This window comes from Chaetodon auriga, chromosome 21 (assembly GCF_051107435.1).
Source record: "Chaetodon auriga isolate fChaAug3 chromosome 21, fChaAug3.hap1, whole genome shotgun sequence".
Classification (NCBI taxonomy): Eukaryota; Metazoa; Chordata; class Actinopteri; order Chaetodontiformes; family Chaetodontidae; genus Chaetodon; species Chaetodon auriga.
This window is the reverse complement of record NC_135094.1, coordinates 1,980,250-1,997,500: the sequence shown is the minus strand read 5'-3', so window position 1 is coordinate 1,997,500 and position 17,251 is coordinate 1,980,250. Positions and strand designations below refer to the sequence as shown.

At 46.7% G+C, this 17,251-nt stretch overlaps 1 protein-coding gene across 2 annotated transcripts in view; it reads left to right on the top strand.

Annotated features, from left to right (window-relative positions):
• pld1b (phospholipase D1b) overlaps nt 1-17,251 on the top strand; it is a 29,175-nt gene that overhangs the window by 4,617 nt on the left and 7,307 nt on the right. Inside the window, exons 1-20 of one of the 2 annotated variants that reach the window (XM_076761557.1) lie at nt 4,243-4,516; nt 8,605-8,775; nt 8,855-9,018; nt 9,526-9,668; nt 9,918-10,026; nt 10,123-10,188; nt 10,345-10,403; nt 10,628-10,720; nt 10,837-10,989; nt 11,148-11,297; nt 11,849-11,932; nt 12,697-12,778; nt 12,945-13,055; nt 13,129-13,311; nt 13,658-13,877; nt 15,138-15,266; nt 15,348-15,466; nt 15,676-15,789; nt 16,139-16,249; nt 16,511-16,599. In XM_076761557.1, the coding sequence (XP_076617672.1) occupies nt 8,637-8,775; nt 8,855-9,018; nt 9,526-9,668; nt 9,918-10,026; nt 10,123-10,188; nt 10,345-10,403; nt 10,628-10,720; nt 10,837-10,989; nt 11,148-11,297; nt 11,849-11,932; nt 12,697-12,778; nt 12,945-13,055; nt 13,129-13,311; nt 13,658-13,877; nt 15,138-15,266; nt 15,348-15,466; nt 15,676-15,789; nt 16,139-16,249; nt 16,511-16,599 (2,318 nt within the window). In that variant the 5' untranslated portion in view covers nt 4,243-4,516; nt 8,605-8,636. Of the gene's footprint in view, nt 1-4,242; nt 4,517-8,604; nt 8,776-8,854; nt 9,019-9,525; nt 9,669-9,917; nt 10,027-10,122; nt 10,189-10,344; nt 10,404-10,627; nt 10,721-10,836; nt 10,990-11,147; nt 11,298-11,848; nt 11,933-12,696; nt 12,779-12,944; nt 13,056-13,128; nt 13,312-13,657; nt 13,878-15,137; nt 15,267-15,347; nt 15,467-15,675; nt 15,790-16,138; nt 16,250-16,510; nt 16,600-17,251 lie in introns of those variants that run through there. The other variant, XM_076761556.1, reaches the window with a different exon arrangement.

The window sequence follows — 17,251 nt, the reverse complement described above, 5'->3', positions numbered from 1 at the left end:
ACAAAAAGCTTGGTGTGAGCTGAGATGGTGTTTTCGTGGTATTTCAGTGACCTGCTGTGGTGATGTGAGATGTTGTGGGAGTGTCAGCTGAATGCCTAAAATGTCTCAGTAAATTGAGCACACACGGTCTGTTGTGCTACTGGTTTGGCCGGTGAAAGCATTTCAGTTGAGTCATGTTTGTCGTGGATCTGGAGATTAGAACCATGGGACAGAAACAAGAGGCGTCCTGGTGCAGCACAACAGGACAGGAGGCGTCTTCACCTCCACAGAGACAGAAACAGTGAGCCTGGTTCACCTGACCAGCCCTGACGCACACACGCACACACGCACACACACACACACACACACACACACACACACACACACACACACGCACACACACACACACACACACACACACACACACAGGGTATTACACACATTTACAGTGCAACAAAGGGGAAGTGTGTTGCAAGCTGTCTGTCACATGCTGCTGATGATGTCTGTCCACATTCATCAAACTGTCCCATGTTGCTGAAAATGACGGGAAGCTCTCAGACAATGGGCCCCGGGCACAGACAACAAAAAGGCCCCCTGCTCCTCCTACAGAGGAGCAAGACCCCGGCCCGGACGAAAAGACAGAGAGCAAACGATGCAGCCTGTAAAGTAAAGCCTGACACTCCCCAGAACTGGAAATACAAGGTTGTAATCCAGGGTAGTACTCTGTACTCCGTCTGGATACTTCTTTGAATACTTTCGATCTCTTTTCCTCTGCGAGCAAATGGCATCTGTAATTCTCACTTTTACTTTTTTCCTTGGAGCTTGAAAAAACTCTATACTTTCACAGTGTTTTATTAATTAATGCACTGTTTTTTTTTAATAGTAAATGAAAGAATATTGCGTTTCGATCATTTTCTCACTTTGTGGCAGCTCAATGCTTCATTTCCGCCATGACACAATGCACCTTTATCAGCTTGTGCGATTTGGATGTTGCACTTGGCCATTTTGCTGTTTTGCTAATATTTCCAGTAATTGTTCAGTCCTGCTGCTGGACCTTAGCTCACCTCCGGTTTCTTGCCTGTAAATCCAGTGAGCACAGTGTTCCTGCAGCATGTTAGCACAAACCAATATAATGAATGGTCTGTGTAAAGGTTTTAAAGATGAATCTCGACACAAAGATGATTCAGGAGGGGTCAGGGTCAGACAAGGGGGGGTGTTATAATGATAATAATAATTATTTGCAGTAATCCAGACTGTGGTGAGTCTGTATTCGAATGGAATATTTGGTTCTTCTTCCACCAGTAGGATGATTATTGATGTGTGACAGAGCTGACCACCAGGTGGCAGCGGCGCACACTGTCTGAGCTGCAGTCCTGTTCACTTACAAGTCATCACTCACCTGCCTGCAGCCCCGCAGTACAGGCGTTACTTTGACTCGTCTCCTCAGTCAGGTGAGGACAGTGACGAGGGTTTTTGAGAGGCTGCTGAAGTCTCCGTGTGGTCACCAATCAGTTTCTGCTCCACATGTGTGTTTTTCTCTGAGTCACGTCGACGCTGGCTTCCTGCCATCCTGCAGCAGCAGCAGCAGCAGCAGCACAGCACCTCAGCTCTCATGTGCAGGGATGAAAACCTTGGTTTGATCCTCCAGTGTGCAGCATGGGATCCTCTGCACCCGAAACACAGTGTAGCTCAGGTTAAATGTCATGGACGCAGTGAAGCCGAGGTAAACAGCTGCCCTGTTATAAACAAACCGGCCTCACAGGCGCTGAGGAACAATCATTGAGATGACTTAGATGATACTTAAGCCATAAGATGATGCACAGTATTGATCAGGAGCAGCAAACAGCAGAGTGCTGTCGAGGAGTCATTCTGTTAAGACCTTCCCTCTCAGCATGTGTTATCTTTCTTCTGTAATCTTGTGTATTTTGTAATGTTTGCGTTCAGCTGTTTCAATGACTTGTGCTTTGCCTTTGGGGCAGTTTTTGTCATGCACTTGAACTCTGTTTTGGAGGGAAGTTCTGTACGGAGAAACTAATCTAAACTACTCTTCTCACTGCTGTAACTTCCATATTAGAAGAGGCAGGAGTGTTTTCCAAGACGGGAAGGTATTTCACACGGTCTTGTGAACTTTCTTTGTTTCTGTGCCAGGAGACATCTCCTGCCTGCAGCTCTGGGAGAAAGTTCTGTTCAACCTGGATTTAAAAAAAAAAGCATAAAAATGAGCTTTTCAATACCAGAAGTCTTATTTGTTACCCCTTAACTTTTCATCCAGCACCATCTTCAGCTAAAAGTTTTAAGGTATTGCTTCATTACATCTGCCATCAGGCCTCCAGCTTTTTTATGGACCTCCTGAACCTAAAATTACTTTATTGTGATCTTGAACTGATGTACAGCACGCAGATGTTAAACACAACAATCAGCTTCAGAGTTTTGGGTGGTTGTGCAGGAGAGACGGAAGGGAAATGAAGAAGTGCGAGGGCACAGTTCAGTAATTTGAGGATGCTAATCATTTATTTGAAAGAATGAAATACAGAAGGCAAGGGAGGAAATAAGTATATGATGAGCATGAAAGAGCCGTTCTAAGAAGTGATTTTGTAGTTTGAGGGCAGGACTACTTTCCCCGTGTGACACATACCAGACTCCATAGAGAAAAGTTGCAATTTAGACAGAGATCCTGCCTCATACTGCACAAACATTTTATCCCCTTCAGCTCGTATTGTGAAAGCTTTTTGTGTATGTATGCCTCTGTGTGTGTGTGTGTGTGTGTGTGTGTGTGTGTGTGTGTGTGTCTGAATGTGTGTGTTTGTGCCTCAGCGCTCACATGTGAGTGGGAGTCTGAATGCTTTGGTCCCTCTCTGGAATGTCAACAGCGAGTGGAGTCGGCCGGCTCGTTTCGGGCGGGGAGCAGCTCAGTCCCTCAGCCTCACACACACTCACGTCCATAAAATCCGTTCTGGTTCAGCCTGTTTCCTAAAACAACATGTGGTCGCAGAAACATTGAACCCGTGCAGGCGTGTCAAGATGTTGATTTCAACGTCTTAAAACTTCTTTCATCCTCAGAGGAGAATTCATTTATCTGTGACCAGATTAACTGCAGCAAAAGAGCTGAAAGCCTCTTGAATTAGATGAATTTGGGCTTGAATTGAGCAAATATTTCGAAAATTCATTACTCGTTTGAAGCTAAAATGCTTAAGATTGTCTAATTTCAGCTTTGGGTTTGACTAAATGATTCATGAATTGATGATTTAGAAAATGATGGTTTAATCGGCGGTAGTGTCGTTAACTTTCTGAGTTCTTCTCTTTTTGGAAATATGCCTGTTTGTTTTTTGCAGAGAAGATCGATACCCCTCCAGCGTCTGCATGCTCAATATGAAGCTGCAGCCCGTTAGCTTAGCTTAGCACAAAGACTGGAAATAAGTCTGCACCCAGACAAGAAATAATTTCAGCTCAAAACTCCTTGTTTGTTTGTTTGCATTGATTAAACAAATACAATATATTGTGATAATGAGCTTTAGTAAGCAGGTTTGATTAGTTCAGGTGAGCCATGCTAGCTGTTTCCCTCTGTTTTCAGTCTTTAGGCTAAGCTAAGCTAAATGGCTGGTGTCTGTAGCTTCATGGTGTGTCAATGTTCTCATCAAGCTCTACGTGCCAAAGTGCATCAGCGTGTTTCCCAAAATGTTGATAAAGGTCTTTTGTAACTCGTCATGTCATCATATGCAGAGTTTCAGTGATTGGTTGATCTTCTAAGCCAATCGAAATCCATTCTCAGTAGATACAACTCTGTACTCCACAGTGATGATTAAATCAGGTCTGAAACTAACAGTTGTTCCATTATTGATTAATCTGCTGATTATTTTCTCTAGATTAAGAAAATAGTGAAAAATATTTTCCTTGAATCGCAGATTTCTTCGTTTGTTCGACCAGCAGCTGGAAGCTGCTTCACTGTCACGTCAGACGAAGAAAAGCTGCACACGCTCACATTTTGAAACGAAGGAAAAAACATTGATTATCAAAACAGTTTCTGATTGGTTTAGAAAAATCTTGAAAAGTTGGAAGTTTCTTGAAATGGCACAAAGCCCCTTTAACACAGACAGGTGCCTCCTCACACAGGAAGTGCCCCCTCCCCTCTCATTGGCTGTCTTTGGGCTTCTGAATGTCCCTCAGTCCAATCGCGTGTCCTCCTCCTCCCCGCTGCGTCCCGCCTGCCTCAGTCTTCCCCTCCTGTCCCGGCGGCTCCACTGCACTTGGCTCTCAACCTCCCAGACACTCTGTCAGGGCCCTGTGAATGTGTGTGTGTGTGTGTGTATGTGTATGTGTGTGTGAGTGTGTGTGTGTGTGTGTGTGTGTTGTAGAGAGTGTGTGAGGAGATTTAAAGAAGAACTAGAGAAAAGGCAGAAGAGGAGAGAGGTGGCCTCTTCTCTGTTCTTTGGGTTAGTTTGTTCCCGACAGAGAGACAGTTCAGGGATGTGAAGACATGGTGAAGATGATGATGATGATGATGATGATGATGGGCGCCCTTCAGCCTCTGCAGGCTCAGGTCAGTGGATGCCATCACAGTAGAGCTGCTTTCTGAAGTGTGTGTGTGCAAGAAAAGGAAATTCATGCTCCTCCTGCTATTGTATAATACAGCCTGTTGGTGGTTTCCAGTTTCCAGACTGCCTGTGTGTGTGTGTGTGTGTGTGTGTGTGTGTGTGTGTGTGTGTGTGTGTGTGTGTGTGTGTGTGCGTGCGTGAGAGAGAGAATGTTTAGTGTGCTGCCAAATCAATGATGCTCCACCCCAATATCACAACAAACAAACATCTGTGAGCGGGGCTGTCTCTCGTTCAGACAGAAACTCTTTCAGTCTGTAAAGATGCATTTTGAATTGTCCTCATTAATTCAATGTAGTAAACCAGTGAGTCTTTGTGAATGAATGACCGTGAGTGTCGTTTGATTTTATGGAAAATATGAAAAACATTCTGTAAAGTTCTGAGAGCTCAGTCGTTTTGTTTGGCTGTGGGTCAGAAACCAGTCTGGACTTTTCCTGCAGGATTTGCTCATCTTTCATTTCAAAAAGCTGACAGAACTGTCAGAATCCCCTTAAAATCTCCTCCTCTGTGTTTTCTGGTCACTCTCTTCTTCTTTGGTGGTTGCAAACCACCTCAGAGGTGCATCACCGCCACCAGCTGTCGCTCTCAGGTCAGGCGAGAAGGCGGCAGACAGTCCGACGGTTTCGCCAAATCTCTCTGCTGTGTTTTATCGGCCAAACCTGCTGTTAGTGTCAGCGATGACTGATGACCCGCAGGAGTGTAAGAGGGTGACCTAAACTGTTTAGAATTACATCATTGTGTGTGTGTGTGTGTGTGTGTGTGTGTGTGTGTGTGAGTGTGTGAGTGTGTGTGTGACAAAATGAGAAGTTACAGAAGTTAAAGAAAAGACGAAGGAAGGGATTTTTGTGTGAGTCAACCTGATTTCATGTTTTTTTTGAGTGTGTGTGTGTGTGTGTGTGTGTGTGTGTGTGTGTGAGAGAGCTCAACAGCCTGCCACCTGGTTGGTGAGTGATGCAGTGGGGGGGGTAATGGTCCACACTGTACCCAATTAATGTGAGTGCTCACTGGGCTAGGCATAATGTGCACACGCATGCTCACGCTTACACACACACACACACACACACACACACACACACACACACACAAGCCAACCACTGGCTGCATTAATCATCTTAGAATATTTTTGGACGTTTCCAAGGTCAGTAATGGACCTTCAGGCTGGAGTTCCTCTCATGGTTTGAGTCTCATCGATTTCATTTGCATCATGTCCTTAAATAGAGAAGATTGAAGTGCAGAAGCAGAAGATTGATCTTTAAAGCTCCATTAATGAATATAATAACGATCAGTCAAATGACTGGAAGCCTGCTTTAGGGCATCGTGTTGCTCGTGCGCTTCAGTCTCAGTGTTTCCAGCAGCTGTTTGCATCAAGTCAAGCTGTAAAAAGCCACAGCAACGACCTGCTGAGCAGCAGACAGACCAGCCGGTGAACACAGGAGAGCGTTTAGCAGCTGAAGAGACGAGTGGAGGAGACCAAAACCGGAGCTCACAGAGCGAATGCAGGACTTAGACGAAGCACGAGGACCAAACGTGACCCCAGCGTGTTCATGTCGCTCCGTGTCGGCTGGATGAGTGAAAAGGCAGCTGTTCGCTGAAATAACAGAAACTTTGTTTACACGAAAAACCCCCAGCGCACCTTTCAAGAGCTTTTCTAAAGAATACAGTTTTTAATGGAAAACACTGAAGGCAAAGAATGCAAAGAAGACAGTCAACAGCCGAAGGACAGTTAAAATGAGCTCAGTATTATGGATGTTATGGTTAAGTTTGTCATGAACCAACATCCTGGTTTATAGAATAAGTTAATTTCCAGTGTCAGATCCTGAATATTTAATATGATTTTACTTTTAATTTGGGTTTTTCATTATTATTCCAGCACAACACAATGCTTAACTTCATACCCGACATTAATGATATTACCTGTAGAGATTGTTTTTGGTCCGGAGGTTTTATAATCACAGTTTTCATGTCATGTCCTGTTGGCTCTGAACTACATTCTGCAGTGTCTTTTAAAGGAAAGTGATGCTGAGAAATATTGAAAAACTAAATCCTGCACCAGTGTCACACCTCATATAAGAAGAATAACCATCTCAGCACATTCTGGTGTACTGTGTGTTAAACACGGGCAGGAACTGTTTCAGACAGAAAGTTAGCTGAACCAGGACCAGCGTCTGTACCCAGAAAGGCAGTTTTAAGGGCTTTGATCGCACAGCTCACGAGCTCCAGCTCTTTAATTCTGCTTGCTTTCAGATCCAGTTCAACTGTGGAGAAAATGCTCGTGTTTGTGTTTCTGTGTGATTTAGAGTGCTGATAACATTATTCCCTCGCAGACAAAAGGCGTGAGAGTATGAGGGCGTTACAGTAACCGAAGCTGTGCTGCTTTCTGCAGCGTGAAACACAACCTCCCTCCAGCTGCTCTGTTTTAATCTGTGTAATCTCAGTTTTCTGCTCAGTGCCGGGTTTCTTCACTGTGCCTCATCCTTTATGTCTTTATTTCCCTCCTTTGCTTTTATTCCTGCTGTTTTTCTGTTATTTCTTAACTCCCTGCATCACCGGTTCCACCGGGAGCTTTTGTTTGGTGCCTGTGGACACACCTCACACACACAGTTTCAGTACCTCGCTGGCACTAAAAGGCAGAAACACGCAGGACCTTGATGCCGAGGATGGTTTGCATACTATGCGTTATGTACACTGTGTGTGTTTGGATTGTGCAGACAGATGTGTTTGCAGAGTCGTGGTGTTTCAGCAAAGTTCAGTAAATTTGCATCTGATTTGTTTTAGTTTGCACAGAGTAACTTTTTGTGGGTGTGAGGTGAACGGAGCGCTGGAGTACAAGGACCACATAATTTACTGTATGCACATACGCATGTTGAAACATCGGGTATTCGTCAGTTGATGTCAGTTATGATGTGCCAGTGGATCCCAGCCTGCAGGTAAAGACCCCTACAGCGAGTCGTGAGATGATTGCTCAAAGAGAATAGAAGAAAAACTCCTTACTAGTTAAATAAATGGTCCAGAAACCCTGTTAACCATCTTTCTGTGGCACAGTCTTCATTTAAAAGCAGCACTGAACCCATAATCAAAGGTTCAACCTGTGCTAGAGATGCTAACACTGACAGATTTTTATACTTTTTTGTAGAGATTTGATGTCCCAGACATGGAGAGTGAAATATTTTGTGATAATTCATTCAACTTTTTTTGTGTTTTTCCTTGATTGAAGGTAAATAATTAGACTGTTGTTAAGTTGATGTGTGTGTTTAACCTTTAGCACAAGAAGCAGCTCTTAACTCCAGTTTCACGTACTTCAGTCGTCCACAGCAGGTTTGTGGCTTTGGAAAAGAGCAGGTGGGGCTCAGGTGGCTGCTGACCGACGCTCGGCGGCCTCTGTGGGGTTCAGACCTGTTGATTTGCTGAATACGGGACAGTTTCCTGCCCACTGTGGTCGGTGGTAGAGGAGGAAGTGAAAGCAGGCAGACCGCAGTCGAACCGCCATTGAACTTTCTGCAAAAGCAGTAGACTTTATAAGGATTTTAGTCTGTGAGGGAGGAAATACTTCATGCATGAGAGGATTTTTCCATCAGGACAAACCTCAGTGATGAAGTGACGGCTTGAATTATTCTTCTGTTTTGTGAGAGTCGTGTGTTGTCACAGTTCAAAGCTTCAACATTTTGTTTCTGCACTGGTTTCCAATCAGTCAGACTGGGCTTCAGCCAGATGTCAGAGAGTTAAGTTAATGAACAAGTGAAACTTCCTCGTCAGTGCAGAAGCAGTTACACATTGACTCAGACGAGTAATTCTGCTCCAGGTCAAACCTCCAGGTGGGTTCTACACGTTCATACGTTGCTCTCCCAGAAGGATCAAAGTTTTCAGAGGAAACACTCGTACAGTCGTAGCTTTGTGGTATCTTTCAATTGTAGGCATTGTCTGTTTGACTGCACACCTCACCTGCAGACCTCAGTTCAGTTGGTTGGTTAAAGGTTATCACTGATAACGGGTGTGATTCAAGTCTGACCTTTATTCACCTCCGTACCTGTCTCTCCAGGTGAGCCCCGGGCTCCAGACTGAGTGCTAGCCATGTTGCGGCAGTCCGAGCCGACCTCCAGCACCCTGCAGCTGGTTGCCAGCGATATGACCGGCATCATGGAGAAGCTGGACACCCGCGAGCTGGACCTGGAAGATGGAGAGTACGACACGACCGACGCCAACGCCTCAGGTGTGTACATGTTGTTTTCGTGGTGTTCGTCTGCCATCGGTACGCTTGTTAGCTGATCCATTTGTGTTTCCGTCTGCAGCGGAGCATCTGCCTTTCTCTGTGATCTACAACACGGTGGGCTTCAAGGAGCCCACGGCCAAAGTCTTCCTGTCCTCCCCCATCACCGCCAAGATCCTGGAGGTGGAGCGGTTCACCTCGGCCCAGGACCGCTTCAACACCACCACACAGAGGAGCGTCAACAAGGTGCTCGTAGACGCACACATACCGAACGTTTCACTCTGCGCTGTCATAATTCATCTCGGACGACATCTTTTGTTGTTGCGGTCTGGTGGCTCAGAAATCAGTGACGACGCAGTTTTAAATCCTCACAAACGTCAAACCAGTTTTAAATGACTGGGCTGGCCTCCTCTCAGACTGTCGGAGGTGTGGTTGCTCAGATTCTCCTGCTTCCAAACCAGATTTCTCCTTCAGCTGTCGGGACTTAAGTCATTGGTTATTTTAATGTGTTTCAGCTAGAAATAATCTACATGCTGTCAGCTGTGTGAGGCTGCAATTAGTCTAATGCCAGATTTATTTGTACAGCGCCGTGCAACAACGATTCAAAGTGCTGAACGTCAAACATAAAAAGACATTAAGATGTTTTTTTTTCAAAGCACATAATTCAACAACGTAATGTCGACCGCTAAAAACGCCAAACGAGGAAACCTGTTTAAGAGCTTTGAATGTTAACGTGTGACTGTCGGCGCTCAGGCGATGCCGGCGGTGTTTAAGATCGAGCTGAAACACGGGGAGTTCACGTGGCTGGTGAAGAGGAAGGAGAAGCACTTCATGGATCTCCACAGAGAGCTGAGGACGTACAAGACCTTCATGAGGCTGCCGCTGCCGTCGCGCAGGTGAGCTCCTTCCTGCCTTTTCTGGGTGTGGATTGGCTGAGTTCAGGTTAGGTTAAAGCCTCAGGTGCTTAAATCAGAGGTGACGTAAGCAGGTGGAGTGTTTCTCGCTGCCTCCATCACTGAAACCTTCTGGAAAGTTGCATTAGAAGTTTTTTTGTAGTTTCACTCTTCAGCTACCTTTATGTTCCCAGCCGGTGGTGGGATTTGAACCGACACCCTCTGAGCTGCTCCTGTCATTTCTCTCTGCAGCCACACGGTGAAGAGGCAGACGGCGACGAGCGAGGTGAGGCAGATGCCGAACCTCCCCAGAGGAGGAGGAGACGAGCTGGGCAGGGAGGAGCAGGTTTCCAGTCGTAGGGTACGTTCTTCGTTCATCAGCTTATCTTGATTTCACGCTCGTTGATATTTTGTCGCTCTGGCCCGCTGATATTCCTCTGATCCTCGTTTGTTCCAGAAACAACTGGAAGATTACTTGAATAACCTGCTAAAGATGCCGATGTACAGAAACTACCATGCAACGGTAAGGAGTCAGAAAGGTTCTTTGAGGGCTGGGAAAACCTTTAAAACCTGGAAAATGCCTGGGAAATGACCTTGAAAAGATTTGAATGTGCAACAACAGGCAGATCGAGGTTGTTGGTTTCAGATTTTGCGTTGAAATGCTTGTTTCTCTGTTCAGATGGAGTTCATTGATGTTAGCCAGCTGTCCTTCATCCACGATCTGGGACCAAAAGGCTTGTAAGAACAACTTTCTGTCAAAAATATCATCTTTTAAGATCCTCATTCCACTTACAAAAACATTTATATGAAGAAAAACAAATCCTTGATATGGAATCGCACCAGAGTTGAGCTCAAAGTTTAGTTAAACAAGCCATAACACAATGTGCTACGACATCCAAACCGTCATGAGAGCAGCACAGAACGGGATTTTTTTGAGAAATAGCATCGCTCTTGTCTTTCAGAGAAGGGATGGTCCAGAAGCGATCCGGCGGCCATCGGATCCCCGGGATGAACTGCTGCGGTCGCAGTAAGATGTGCTACCGCTGGTCCAAACGGTCAGTGAGCAGACACACGATGTCACCTTCTGATCGTCTGATCATGTGGTCGCAGCCTGTTTTGTTCTTTCTGCCTTAAAATGTCAAACTGCTGACGGCGTTGTGTTTGGGTGCAGCTGGCTGGTGGTGAAGGACTCGTTCCTGCTGTACATGAAGCCGGACTCGGGCGCCATCTCCTTCGTGATGCTGGTCGACAAGGAGTTCAGCATCAAGATGGACTCCAAAGACACGGAGACCAAACATGGCGTCCGCATCGACAGCCTGTCCAGGTATTTTCTATATTTTGTGATAATGAACTATTTTTAATGATAGCATTGAGAGAACAACTCGTAAACCAGTCTTGATTTTACTCTACTAAAAAAGGATAGAATTAAAAGGTTTCTGTGTGTGTGTGTGTGTGTGTGTGTGTGTGTGTGTGCGTTCACAGGTCATTGGTGCTGAAGTGCAGCAGCTACAGACACGCCCGCTGGTGGGGTCAGTCCATCGAAGGCTTCATCCAGAAGCACGGTTCGGCCTTCCTCACCGACCACCGCTTTGGCTCCTTCGCCAGACAGGAGGAGAACATCCTCGCCAAATGGTAACCACGGCAACCACCTGACTCTGTCCACCAGTGTTAGATTCACCTGCGACAGCTTCACCTGTCAGTCCTCAGCATCACATCCACGCAAGTTAGAGCCAAACACTGAAGCCAGATGTCGGTAAAAATGTCTAGACGAGGCCTGGTCCAGCTGGCAGAGTGTGTGTGTGTGTGTGTGTGTGTGTGTGTGTGTGTGTGTGTGTGTGTGTGTGTGTGTGTGTGTGTGTGTGTGTGTGTGCGTGTCTCGCTGGAGTAACCCGACACAAAGAGAGGGAAAGTGAGCCTCACCTGTTCATCACCTGTCTCCCTGCTGGGCAACACTATACTGTCCATGAGACAAACTGTTTCTGTCTCTGTGTGTGTGTGTGTGTGTGTGTGTGTGTGTGTGTGTGTGTGTGCGCGCGCACAGTTGAGAGGGCCAGCATAAAAAGCAGAATGAAAGCAGAGAAGATGGAGATGAAGGGAGGTGTTTGTTTGGGCTATTCTTCCTGTCTAAGGATGTGTGTGTGTGTGTGTGTGTGTGTGTGTGTGTGTGTGTGTGTCTTTTACAGGTATGTAAATGGGAGAACGTACATGGAGGACGTGGCTGATGCTCTTGAAGAAGCCAAAGAGGAAATATTCATAACAGACTGGTGGTGAGTGTGTGTTCAGATGAGATTCTGCAGAATAATGTCCAAGTGGTTGGAAAAGGTGTGTGTGTGTGTGTGTGTGTGTGTGTGTGTGTGTGTGTGTGTGTGTGTGTGTCTGTGTGTCTGTGTGTGTGTGTGTGTGTGTGTGTGTCAGAGTGCAGTGAGTGCACTTGGCGGTCACCTCTTGGGGAGGTTTTCTGGTCAAACAGATCTGTTACAGTCTGAGGCTCAGAATACTGTTACTCGAATTCCCCAAAACACACACACACACACACACACACACACACACACACACACACACACACACACACACACACACACACACATTCAATACTAGATGCAAAGTGTGTGTGTCTGTAAGTGATTTGCTGTATCTGAAGTACTGGCAGAAGTACTCGTGAGTAAAATGGCCCTGATGTAAATAAATAAAAATACTCTAATACTCTAAGTTTACTGATGTAGTCTCGTTGTGTTATGTTGTACTCAAGTATCCAAAAAGAAAAGTGGAGTAAGTTTTGGTGTTGTTGGGTCTTTTGGGGGGGTTTCATGCTTCCAGATGAGTTGAATAAAGAAGGAAGAAGGAACGCAGAACCAACAGAGAGAGTTTTACTGTTGAAGGAAAGAGAAAGTGAAGATCAGCAGAAACACAGTAAACAGAGAGCCAGTAAAGAGGAATAAACAGTGTGTGTGTGTGTGTGTGTGTCTGTGTGTGTGTGTGTGTGTGTCTGTGTGTGTCTGTGGTGTCTCGCCGCATGTGTGTTGCTCCACAGGTTGAGTCCAGAGATCTTCCTGAAGAGGCCGGTGGTTGAGGGGAACCGCTGGCGTCTGGACTGCATCCTGAAACGCAAAGCGGTGAGCAGCTTTATGCTAAGCTAGGCTAAACACATCACTGCTCAGATCGATCGAATCAAACTTTGATCGATCCGTCCTTCTCGTCTCCGTGTGAGCTGAGTTGGGACAGGATGTCTCGGGTCACGTGTTCGCCACGCTGACGGTCGTGTTTGTGTTGTTGCCACAGCAACAAGGAGTGCGGATCTTTGTGATGCTGTACAAGGAGGTGGAGTTAGCTCTGGGCATCAACTCCGGATACAGCAAGAGGACGCTGCTGCGCCTCCACCCCAACATCAAGGTGAGTGACGCTCCTCCACCACGCTACCATCCTCCGCCTGCGTCTGTCTGAAGGTTTGGCTTCTTCTCCGAAGGTGATGCGCCACCCTGACCACGTGTCCTCCGCCGTCTACCTGTGGGCGCATCACGAGAAGATCATTGTCATCGACCAATCAGTGGCCTTCGTCGGTGGGATTGACCTGGCGTACGGTCGCTGGGACGACAGGGAGCACCGTTTGACGGACGTTGGGAGTGTTACGCTCTCGCACTTGGAGCAGGTCTCTCCCTCTTTCACACACACACACACACACACACACACACACACACACACTGAACTGACGTAGTGTCACTTGATCATTGTCCAACATGTCGTGAGGACAGGATACCTGCACCATGTACCTGCCCTCTGCAACTCTGTCTCCCTCACACACACACACACACACACACACACACTCTGCAAATGGATGGTCACAAAAAAACCGTCCAATCGCAGACTTATTTATTTTAAGTCTGGTTGTTTATGAATAATTAGCCTGTAAAGTCGCCTCTTTTCTCTCTTTATTCGGTTGCTTCAGTCTTTTGAGGCCCTGATGATTAACGCTGCCTGTCTGGACGTGTTTTCAGGCTGAAGCTGCCTCCTCCAACCGGGCCGGACCGGCCAACGGCAGCGGCGCCGCTTCCCAGAGCAACGGAAAGGGAGTCTTCACGGTGATGGACTCGACGGACCAGCCCAAGCTGAAAGGTCAGGGGAAGCCGAAGAGGAGCCGGTTCAGCATCAGGAGGCACCTGCAGAAGCACGGGCTCGCCCACGCCGACAGCGACAGCGACCTGGAGAACGAAGAAAGTGAGCGCGTTTGTTGTATTTGTTGATGGTGTCGTAGAGCTGATCTGAATGACACTGTGGAGATCAGACGAGCTGCTCCCTTTAGACTGTGCCAGGACGCTTTCTGTGGTTAGCGTCTGAACAGCTCACATGTAGCTAATGGAAGCATGCAGTATCTCCCAAGCCCCAAAGTTTCCTCCCTGATCACGATCGGTTGAACCTCGTCGGCTGCGGTTCAGAGTTCACGATGCTAAAAATGGCGCTCCTCGAGTGCGACGGCCTCCATCTGTGGCGCTCTCTCAGTGTTTGTGGCCGCTCTGTTTAGGGTGGTCCAGCAGCGTCTCCAGCCAACACAGTCTGATCCCCAGCAGGCTGGCGGAGCTGAGGACGGCCGCTCCCATTGGCCAGTGTCAGGCTGGTGAGTTGGTGGCGGAGCTAGCGTCGCTGCCCATCTCCCAGAGTGCTTTGCTGTGGTTTGGATCCTGATTGAACGTCCTTTGCTTCTCTGTGTGCGAGTTTGAAGCTTTTTTTTCATCAAAATGTGTCATTTTGTGCCACAATTTTGATCCTCTGTTAATTGTTTGGGAACAAAACGTCAAACATCTGCTGGTTTCAGCTCCTCACATGTGAGCAGTTGCTGCTTTTCTCTGTTTCACACCATTGAAAAACATCTTTGGGTTGTGGAGATTTGAAGACGTTCACTTGGTCTGTCAGAGCTAAAATTATCTGATAAATGGAACAAAATGCAGTTTAATTGATAACCAGTGGTGCAGCTGTGGAGGGCAGCGCCTGGGGTGTGGACCCGTCAAGGAAATACTGATCTGTAATTGGGATGAAAAAGACGTGAAGAACCACGACCGGCAGCAGAGATGACCAGCAGAGTTCCAGTGAACGCACCACTGGAAAAGTTGAGCTGATCACAGGGAAACGAGTAGAAACTTGTGGCCTTTTATTTTCCTTTTGCACAAAGCGTCGCACGCGCCCATCAAACAGGGCCGAGGCTCCGTTTGACGAGACGCTGCAGCCTGTAATCACTTGCCCTTTTTATTTTTTAAACAAACTCAGATTTCTCTCCCGGCAAACGTCATGCAGTAAAACAGATGCTGAAGGTTTTTATCAGCCGCAGTTTGTGATCTGTGATCTGGACCCCAGGAGCCCAAACCTGGACCACCTGCTGTTGAAGTGGAGTTCAAGTTGTTGGGTGCTTTAAAGGCTCCTGGAAAACATCCTGCAGTCGTTGCTCTGGAGTTGAATAACTGGATGTTCACGTGTGTGTTTCAGGAAGCGGCTCAGTGCGTAGTCTGCATACGGGGGTCGGGGAGCTGTTTGGAAACACGCGGTTCTGGCACGGAAAAGACTACTGCAACTTCGTGCACAAGGACTGGATTCAGCTGGACAAACCGTTCGATGGTAAACACGCAGTTTACCTGTGAATCTACTCAACTGGCCAACATTTGACTCCATCTCACTGTCCTGTTTCTGCTGTTTTAGACTTCATAGACAGGCACACGACTCCCAGAATGCCCTGGCACGACATCTCCTCGGTGGTTCATGGGAAAGCGGCTCGAGATGTGGCGAGACACTTCATCCAGCGGTGGAACTTCACCAAGGTCAGAGGTCGTGCTGCTGTCCTTCCAGCATACTGAGCGAGGGATTATCACAGTGACCACGGAGGAGTGTGTCAAACAAAAAACGCCACTGTGACTCCACCCAAAGTACCAGAACTGTCGGTCCCAGAACCTGCTTCTCGAGGAACTGAAAGGTTCCTTCAGCCTGTCGGGAAGGAAGGTTTTAATCTGTTTCTCTGTTGGTCTTCCAGCTCGTGAAGCCAAAGTACCGCTCTCTGTCGTACCCGTGTCTGCTGCCCAAGTCTCACACCACCGCTGGAGAGCAGCGATACCAAGTCCCCAACTGCGTCCCCACCAAAGTCCAGGTTGGTGCCGTCTGAGTGTCATGTGCCGTGTGGGTTCAGGCATGCAATATGTTCACACTGGTCAAAGTCAAAGATAATAAGAATATCCCAGAATGCAAAGCACAAAGAAAATGGATCTTCTCACGACTGGAACAGAAGGTGAGAAGAACCAAAATGAATCCTTTGATCAAACCGTCACTTCTCTCCAGTGTGGAAATATATCGTCTACCATCGCAAAGGTCAAACACAGACATTTGGTCCAAAATGAAAGTAAACTGAAATACGTCCAAAGTGCGAGTTAAATCTTTTGTTTGCAGTTTTTTTTCCTGTCTTCCCTCCCAAACTCTGACCCACGTCTGTCTTCCCTCAGATCCTTCGCTCGTCCTCTGATTGGTCCGCTGGCATCAAATACCACGAGGAGTCCATCCACAACGCCTACGTCCACACCATCAAGAACAGCCAACACTTCATCTACATCGAGGTACTGATGTGCACATCAGAGGCTCAAAGCAGCGTCGGCGGCAGCAGTTTCCAGTCTTTATGCTAAGCTAGGCTAACTGTCTGCTGGCTGTCATATTTCATGTTGAATGGACAGATGAATCTTCTACATTTCACAAAATGTTGAACTATTCCTTTAACTGAGGTGACCTGACCTGTTTATTTCAAAGCAGTTTCTCTTGTTTTAGACGATTTAAATGAAAGTTGTTCTTCATTAAAGACGTGTGTGTGTTTGTTCTTTCAGAATCAGTTCTTCATCAGCTGCGCAGACAACAGACACGTTTTCAACAAGATCGGAGACACGATCGCCGAGCGCATCATCAGAGCATACAGGTAACACACACACACACACACACACACACACACACACACACACACACACACGCACACACACACACACACAGGCGATACCCCATTAAAATAATGTAACACACACGCTGTTAACCTTTGGCTGCTGTGTGTATTCATGTTTACTTTAAGATGATTCACAAGAAAAACATTAGATTAATCACACACATTGTTTTTGTGTATGTGCACTCAGGCTTATCTTGAAACGAAACACACACACACACACACACACACACAGATGACGAGCAGCCTGGCTTCGTATCATCAGTGTGTTTGTCTTGGCCTCTGTGAACATTTGAATATTCTCTGTTTGAGCTTCGGTGACTCTCTGTGGTGTTTTGTTGTCAGGGATGTGAGAGTTTATCAGAGGACACTCGTCGAAGGACAAGCAGCAGCAGAAGCAGAAGTAACTCAAATGAAAAGCTGAAATTTAAAATTAGAAGTAGAAAGTTATAAAACATAAATCTGTGATCAGGTGAAAGCACGCCGCCGATTCAGCGCTGCAGTCTTTTGATTTGCAGCCTTTTCTGGTCTGCTTGGCTGTAAGAGGGTTAAACTGCACAGTTCTGTCCTCAGCTCGGAGGAACTGAAGCGTCACCCTCATAAATCTCCTGAGCAGCCTCATGAAATTGTCTTT